This window comes from Tripterygium wilfordii, chromosome 18 (genome assembly GCF_013401445.1).
Source record: "Tripterygium wilfordii isolate XIE 37 chromosome 18, ASM1340144v1, whole genome shotgun sequence".
NCBI classification, from domain to species: Eukaryota; Viridiplantae; Streptophyta; class Magnoliopsida; order Celastrales; family Celastraceae; genus Tripterygium; species Tripterygium wilfordii.
In genome coordinates this window covers 3,138,027-3,146,612 of record NC_052249.1, presented here as the reverse complement: position 1 = coordinate 3,146,612, position 8,586 = coordinate 3,138,027, and the positions used below count along the sequence as shown (strand labels likewise).

Below are 8,586 nucleotides of genomic sequence, written 5' to 3'. Positions count from 1 at the left end.
GGTCAGCGCATATGTCGTGTGAGAGAGAAAGAGGGAGGTCATGTATGTCGTGTTTTGAAAACTTTTGAAAATATTTTTTCTTTTTTAAAAATTTTGAAAACCTATTGTAGATTTTTTTTACAAATCAAAACAAAAAATACAAACAAACACTACTTTTTATCTAGTTTTTTATTTTTTGAAAACAAAAACATAAAACCAAAAACAAAAGTGATACTAAACAGCATCTAAATTAGCTCATTTTAATTATTTTTTTTAAATAAACGAAATAAAGCCAATGTGAACAACCCGACCCAAACTTGAGAACTTGGCAAACCCCCTTCCCGCCATGCCTTTCAATTTGTATACAGCGATGGCGATTCACTGGTTCCTCATTCACTCTCACAACTTACTTCTTTAATTTTGAAAATTTCGCAAAACTCAGATCCACCATTCCAAATCACCGAGCGAACTCGTAGAGTGACCTAATCCAACGTTTCGATCTATCGATTAGGGATTTGCTTCGCCTTTCTAGGAATAGAAACCGTTCGGTTTTGTTCAAATGAAGATGAAGCTCAACAAAGCCTGCGATCTCAGCTCCATCTCGGTCTTTCCTCCTCAATCGAGGTTTGATTCTCTTCATTTCTTGCTCTGTTTTTGTTTTCCATAGAAAATTCTGGTGAACTAGATGAAATCAATATTTTTTGCCGGTAAGCTCCATGAACTAGAAGAAGAGGTGAAAGTTCAATTCGATTTTTGTTTCAGTTGTTTTTGTTACGATTTTATTGGACGTATGCATTTGACTATCAAAGAAGATCTGTTTGTTTGCCTAGATTATTGTAGGAGGAGTAGATATATTCAACGTTCTTCATTTTAGATATCAGTTCTTGCAGAAAAAAATTCAAATTCTATTTACCTTGATTCAGAGCTATTGCTCATGTTCGGTTGTTACGTTTGTTTTCATTTTATGGAGAGAAATTTGGAACGGCTGTTGTTTCTTTATTACTGTGTACCTGAAAAGTGCGATCAAACAGGAAATGAAAATTGCTTTTGCTGGCATGTTATCTGTTTGATTTGTCTTCAGATCTGTTTTTAACGCTGTGGTGATCCTAAAGACTTCAAACACTTTTAATCACTGAGACTCATTCAGGAACTTGTGATTTTGTAAACCAAGGATTTTCATTAGAGGAGTCAAATTGCCTTGGTTGATTTAGAATTTACGATGCGCCTTGATTTGAGTTTGATTACTAATAAAATGATAGAGAAGAAAATTTCCCTTTTCTTTCCTCCTTTCTTTCTCTTTTCTTTCTCGATCTTCACCTGTTTTTCTATCTTCTATCTTCTAAGTTCTAACTTGTTCTTCACTTGTGCATGCTTAAATGGATAAAATTCTTTCAGTTTAATCACATAGGCTCCAGTTTGCTTCCTCTATGAGAGGAGAATAACTTAGGCTTTGCATTTTGAATTCATTTTGCGTGGGACCTCAGAAGCAGAAAGTTAAAAATTCTAGTGCAGCAAGCTTCTTGCAGAAAATACAAGATAAAAGGAGATATCGAGTTCAAAATTTTAGTTTGTAAACATTGTATTTCTTATAATTCTTTTACAGATATTTTTTTTGCTTTTTTTTCCCCTTGACATACACCTTTTACTTTGAAGGAAACCTAATGCTATACCAACTGGACCACAAGCATCACAGCTTCGTTCCCAATCATCACAGCAATCATTTTCACGGGGACTATCATCTCAGCATGGCATGTTCTCTCAACTATCTCAAAACTCGCTTGATGACACTGTGACACTTGATCAGGTGGAGTCACATTCTCTTTGAAATTTGAGGAGTCCAATAGGAAAATGGAGTGAGGGGGAGCCAAAATGGAAATTAGATTCAAAATTTCAAATTTGGATTTCATTTTTCTATCATTCATTGATCTGTTTTCAGAATAAAAAAACTTTAGTTGAGTATCCATACCTGTACCAATCGCTGCTAACCATTTCTTTTCAGAACTGAACTTGGTATTAAACTTTTCAGTTAGTCAATGATATTGTTGTTATATTGACTTATGCAGTGGTTGAAGAGAAAGTTTGTGCGGATCCATTGTTCATTCCCATTTCCTATACATGGTTTAGTTTGAAAGTACTACTTAAATTTTTGAAGTGAATTTGATAAGAATAAGCTGTGGATTTAGGGACTAAAGCGCTTTGATCTTGCAATACTCTTTTTCTATTCATCAGAAAATTTCATCTTATTTTGTTAGCATAATGTGAATTTCTTTTAATGTTCTCTTAATTTGCACCTGGCTAAATGGTCTGAACTCTTTTTGATGCCAGCCTCTCTGAAAACTACCATTATTGGTGAAATTAAAATGATTGCTCCATCCCATGGCACAGACAACTTGTTTTAAGTTCATTTCAATCTTCTTGGAGTTCCTCTCAATCCTTGGTTAAGGCATCAACTTTATTTGCATAAACAACCAAAAACACAGAGTGTCAGAATCAGTCGATTTTCTTTACTTTTTTTTTTTCCCGATTTAAATATTGTTTGAAGTAAATGATAAAGGCGGTCAGCAGTCAAGTCCGGTATAAGCTATATGTGGAAGAGGATAACTTTTGTTTGTCAGCTCTTAGAAATGCTCCACACTTGTTCCTTTCACCGTTTTGGGCCTTGTTGAGATTTTGATTAAGTTTAGGTTTTGAATGTTGTCTGTATTAAGTATGATACATATTTCACCCTTTTTTCCCTTTTCTGTCATCACTAAGTGTCTTTATATTTACCATACTCTGAAGCTATATAATGAAGCACGACTTTATATTTTCCAGAATTTAAAAAACTTATAATTATATTCTGATGTGAGAGCCTGAAAGGAGAATTTCTCAATTTCTGTATGTACCATTGGTCTCTTTATCTCTCTATGTCTCTTGGGGTGCCTGCATACATAACTACACACATGCACAAGAAAACATATAGTTTTTCCAATTTTATAATTATGATCTGTAATGGAATTGATAAATGTGAACTTTGAATTATCTGAGACAGTCAATTCTTATTGCACATAATATGTCATGCTATCTATATCATGGTTTCCCTTGATTTCATTCATGTATTATCCTTGCAGAGATTTGGTTCTCAAGATCGAGAGAACTCAGGGAAGAAGATGTCTTGCTTGGTCCCGGTAAACTATGCACGAGAAGAGAGTCAAATGCCTAGCTTGAGATCTTCCAACAACCTGATACGTAAATGGAATCCTGCTTCTGTTCAAGATAATAAATGTAAGCTTACTCCTTAGTCATGAATGCATCAGTTGCTTCCAAATAGGGGTTAAAATAAAAATTGCTTCATTTCTCCTACTCTAGGGAAACATCTAAATGTCTTTTAAGTGCTTGTTTTTGCATGCACAAACAAGTCCTACATTGAGTTCTTTATTCCAATTCTCCTCTACAGGTCAAATAAGTGAAGAACTTGAACATCGGATTGGAATGATAGAAACTTCAATACACAGGTTTGGAATGATCTTGGATTCTGTTCAGGGTGACATCATGCAAGTAAATAAGGGAACAAAAGAAGTATTGTTGGAGAGTGAGTAATCAGATTCCTTATACATTGGAAAATAGGAGATGAAGAGAAAAATATGTGGTTTAACCTTTTCTAATACTTTGATATACGAATAAAAAAAGGTAAACAACATCCGTCCACAAGTCCACAAGGCTCCTGCAGTGGGTGGGGGTTGGGATAGATAAGATGTACGCAGACCTTACCCCACATAATATGTGGATAGGCTCTTTCCAGGAATTAAACCTGTGACCTTACTCTGATATACGAATATGGAATAATTTTTTAGAAATAGAGCAGCTGCACACTTTCTGGAATTTGAGATGATAGTTCAGTTAACATTTTAAAACTAGAAACTAATAAGAGGCCCCATCTTGTCATGCCCAACAGATTAGCTGCTCTCTCTCTCTCTCTCTCTCTCTCTCTCTCTCTCTAGTTTTTTAATGTTCTCCTTGGTAAGAAAGGAGCTAAAATGAAAACTGGTTAAAAGGGAATGTCTCATGTGATGTTTGTATGCAAGACAGAACTTTAGAAAACTGTATTTGAATGATTTGTTTGTATCTCAATTTTCAATCAGTGGAAAGTATTCGGCAGAAGCTGCTCATTCATGACACCTCCTTGCAGCTAATGGTAATATCCCCATGCAGAGCTATGTAATTCTTGAAAGTGTTAATGAACTTGAAACTTCATAACACAAGTTGACTTATGATATACCAGAAAAAAGGACAAGAAGATGTTAAAGCTAGCCTTCAAGGGGGATTCAAATCTGTATCTGATAAACTGAGCAAGGATGTCTGTCAGGACAAGTTACAGCAAATTTCCTTGCTGCTTTCGGCTTTTCCAGAGCAAATAGAAGCTTCTCATTTAAAATTACAAACCCAGCTCTGCAACTCCTTCAACAAAGAAATGCAGGCATGTACAATGTTAAATGGACATGGCAGAAGCCTGACAATATGCAAGCATCTAAACTTAAAACATATTTCACTTTGTATTCCTGATGTATTTTTTTTGGGGTGAAAGAGTGCTAAATTCAACCGTGTTTCTTTCTCAATCACAAGCAGTAGTTACTTCTTCCCTACAGCCAGTTGTTTGCAGTGACTAAACTGAACTTTCTGCTTTGTTTCTTCCGTGCTAATAATCTTATTAGAAGCCCTTTTTGTTCATTATTTAACTACTTGCAGGCAGTAGCATGCAGCCTGAAGAATCCTGCCTTAAATGTTCTTCCACCAAAGGTGCCGGCTTCTTCTCAATGGATTTCCCTAGCAGTTATGTACTTATGTATTGTAGACTTATGTTTTTCAGAATTATCGAACATATGTGATTTTCAGGATACTGCCTCCTGTATCACTCCATCAAGAAAGCTACAGTCCCTCAGAAAGTATGTAGAATTGACCATTTCATTACCATTGTTCTTTGATTTTGGTAACTTAGGTTTCATTTACTCCCACAATCTCGTAGACACTTTTATGCTACTTCCATAGAATTTTGAAAATTTTCTTTTAATATTTCTTTTCTTCCTTTTTTCTTCCTTTTAATGTTTTTGATTTTCTAGTTGGTGAGAAGCTTCATGGGATGTATGAAAAGACTAAGCATAGCGGTTTTTAGTATATGTGGCTCTTGATGGAGCAGTATAGATGAGAGTGGAGCATTAATATCCAAATTTGATTGCAATATGTTGAGTGATAGTTACTATTCCTGTTGTATAACTACCACATAGTAAGATGCTACAAGTGTTGTACTGTGGCCCTTACTTCAGTTCTTCTGGTAGTACTAATTGAAATGAAGAGGCTTGTCTGAGTCTTTTACTTTTACGTGCTACAAAGATTTGTCTGTTGTGGGACAAATTATCTTCATAAATAGGTAAACTTTATTAGTACCATGGAGTGACAGCCTTTGCCTCAACTTTGTTGTCCATGAGAGCATATATGTATGTTGATTCCCTTATTGGTGTGTCTTTCGAGAAAAATATTTAGCAATTTTTTTCTTGATTCCAGTTCACCTGTGCCTCAAAAAGTTTGTGCGCATGAAAATCAAGCTCCAAAAATAGAAACGGGAGGTTGGAAATCAGTAAAGTCAGGAAAAGCTACTGTCAAGGAGAAGGCATCACATGATGAGCACAAAAGGAAGGATGCTTCTCTCATCAAACAGGTAGTTCGTAGTTTCTATAGTTTATGTGAGATTTCACTTTCATAGTTTCCACTCTTTCTATTATATTTTTTTTTTCATTTTTTAATTTCAGAGATAGTTCAAATTTTATAAGATTTTTTTTTAGCACCTTCTGTTCATTGTTTGATTCACTCTTTATTCTTCAGAATTTGTCCATCTAGGTATATCTAAGATGTACAATATAAAATAGAGTTTGCAACTTATTACGTTGCTTAAAAATGCATTTGATCAGTGAAATTTGACCTTTGCCATTTCATCCAAAATTTTCTACTGCTCATTTGGAGAGCATGCATAATAGTTTTCTCACAGCTCATTCAAAAGGCGATCCATAATGCAGGAAAGAGAATGTAGAGTTATCATCGATTCGGATGAGGATGTTGATGGGGGTTTTTCATGTTTGCTTGATGAGAAGAAAGCAGGTATTGTAAACTTGTGCTTTTTATTATCATTGCTCATTAATGCCCATACGTAATTTTTAGAATAGTTTCTGTTGCAGGTAGAGAGACAGTCTCTAATGATTTACCTGACATTTAGTTCAATATTATCAACATTTCTATTCTTTGAATGGAAAAAGAATATTTCTAAGTTTTTATCTAGTTGGATGAGCCTGCGGGCCAGCAATCTGAATATGGGGAGATGAAATTGCACTCTAGGTTATTCTTGTTCGAAAAAGGGGATAAGTTTTAATGGCTTCAATGTAGGGTTGTTTTAAGAAAACTACTGCATTCTCCTTGTTGCCATTAGAAGCATTGCTATAAAATAGCAACAATTATTTGAATATGATATCAATCATGGAAGAGAGAAGAAATTACCATTTTTTTTTACCTTCAGTGCAAATGGATGTAAAGTTAACCATTCCATGATTTACAATCATTTCTCTAAAAGCTACTTATTTCTTGAGGAAGATATCGAAGAATATCTGAATGAGGAAAAAACAAAGCGAGAGACTGAAAGGATTTTGAGAAGAGCAAGAAGGCAAAGGAGAAAGTACTGTAATCCCATAATTATTAATTGAAGGTAAACTTGTGCTTCTTATATTTTCTTTGTTTTGTACTTCATACTATGCAAAATTTGTATAGCTTAAAGATACTTTCAGATCAAATTATTTTTTCTCGTTTTCTCTGCAATAGAAGAGATTTCTTGGATTTCTTACTGTGTCTAGTGGTCCCTGAATATAATCTTTGCTGTAAAAACATACCTCATCATGTATTCTAGGATGCAATAGGTTACAACTGTTGTAAACTTCGATTCATAACCTTTGTCCATCCATCATGGTACATTTTATTCGTGATGAAAGAAAATCTGGAAAATAGAGTCCATTTTGATGAATTAGAACAAGTCATGATATAGTTGTGGTGTTCATCAGTTACTAAATTGTAACTCCTGATTGTGTTAATGTGTTTCTTATTTCTTTAAAATTAGCCTTTTAAATTTGGCATCTGGCAGAAAGAGTAATTTGCCCCACATCTGAGCGAATTCCCTCAGTTTCCTGAAATTGGAAATAAACCGCCTCCTCTGCAAACACATTGCATGGGAATGCATTTGATATTGTGGTGCTGTTTCTTGTGCAGACGAAAGACAAGCGTCTTCAACGGATCGAGTTCTTTGTCACAGTCTGTCTGTGTTGCATTATTAACAATGGTGAGTAACAATAATTTTCCCTACCCCTTCTGCCTATCATAGAGATTCTCAAATCTTAGATTCGTCCTTTTCCCTCTCGGGCGAACTGGTATCACTGAACTTCGCTGATATATGGATGTCCAAACAACTTTTTGATGTGTTCCAGCAGATCGAATAGTGTGTGTGTGTGTGAAGGGTGGTGCTTGTATTTGGCAGGTCACCCTCAAAATTTGTGCGCTTGAATATTACTCATAAATAAGTCATCAGGTTTTCTGTTCCCCCTTGATTAGGAGATAGACAAACTTATATGGGCCCATTCTCTAATTGGGCCGCTGAAAGCCCACGAGTCCAATTCTGCTTAATCAATGGGCTTAGACTTAAGAGTGCACATCACATTTTTTTTCTTTGACATGATCTTTCTTGGTCTAGTTCATCATCTGCAACTGCAAAGCCAACACATGCCTGCCACCTGACCATCATTACAACGGACATGTTCTTTCCTTGGATTACAATCCACTATTGTGAGCTTAGAAATTGAAGCAAGGAATCATATACAAAGATATGGGGGCCCTCTAAGCACTACCCTTTTCATTGTAAAGGCTTCTGATTTTTCAAAGTGCTCCTCACAGGGACAACTCCAATAACCAATTGAAAAACTCCTTGTTTATCATTATAATTGTTATATAATATTTGCTTAGTGAACAATGATTTGAGAGCAAACTTGTCTTATTGTGGGATTAAGACACAAAGAGGGTCTCCAAACTCCAAACTCCAATTTCAATGATTTACAACTCATATTTTCATTGATGTGAAGGAAAAAGCATCCAACGGCAGCAAATTAAAGCATGCTGAATTGTGGGACTTTTTAAATTTTTCTTCTATCATGGGGAAAGCAAATTGTTGTATCATTCAATGCCCTTCATGATTCCACTACGTCTCCTAAGTTGGTCTGCCCATAATGAATTGCAATATTAAAGTAATTTATCACAAACTTATATAATTACTTCAATCCTTTTAATTCTTGAGTGTAATGCACCATATGAAGCTTTTATTCCTTGCTTTCAATTTTGGGTATGGTTTTAAAGTCTTTTGTCTCGAAAAAGATGAAGCATCCAAAGTTTAAAGACACTGGTTGGAATAAGAATATCCAAAGCCCTAATATTGAAGAAATCAATCTACCTGCATGCCTTATTGCCTTTTGGAATGGCTTAAACAATTAAAATATTCTTAACCCATATGTTAATTTATTGGATTGAATGACAATTTAACATGCGTCG

At 35.1% G+C, this 8,586-nt stretch overlaps 1 protein-coding gene across 2 annotated transcripts; it reads left to right on the top strand.

The window, feature by feature from the left end:
* The first annotated feature begins 291 nt into the window (after positions 1 to 291).
* Positions 292 to 8,033, top strand: LOC119983890 (putative recombination initiation defects 3). 2 transcript variants are annotated; one of them, XR_005464774.1, is made up of 13 exons: positions 292 to 603; positions 1,633 to 1,783; positions 3,090 to 3,243; positions 3,416 to 3,550; positions 4,101 to 4,153; positions 4,241 to 4,435; positions 4,705 to 4,755; positions 4,852 to 4,901; positions 5,518 to 5,671; positions 6,027 to 6,108; positions 6,595 to 6,706; positions 7,261 to 7,330; positions 7,739 to 8,033. XR_005464774.1 is itself a non-coding variant. In XM_038827628.1 (12 exons), exons 1-11 carry the CDS (start codon positions 539 to 541, stop codon positions 6,702 to 6,704), a joined length of 1,200 nt encoding a protein of 399 aa, XP_038683556.1. In that variant the 5' UTR covers positions 292 to 538; the 3' UTR covers positions 6,705 to 6,706; positions 7,261 to 7,587. The 2 variants fall into 2 exon arrangements, 1 of the variants encoding a protein (XP_038683556.1); XM_038827628.1 differs by lacking the exon at positions 7,739 to 8,033 and having other exon boundaries at positions 7,261 to 7,587.
* The last annotated feature ends 553 nt before the right edge of the window (positions 8,034 to 8,586 follow it).

Excerpts from the sequence above, each read along its gene's own strand:
- LOC119983890 (XM_038827628.1), top strand. The coding sequence starts at position 539 with ATGAAGATGAAGCTCAACAAAGCCTGCGATCTCAGCTCCATCTCGGTC. Across the intron at positions 3,551-4,100 it reads AAAAGAAGTATTGTTGGAGA|TGGAAAGTATTCGGCAGAAG; the intron begins GTGAGTAATCAG and ends ATTTTCAATCAG. Across the intron at positions 4,154-4,240 it reads ACACCTCCTTGCAGCTAATG|AAAAAAGGACAAGAAGATGT; the intron begins GTAATATCCCCA and ends ATGATATACCAG.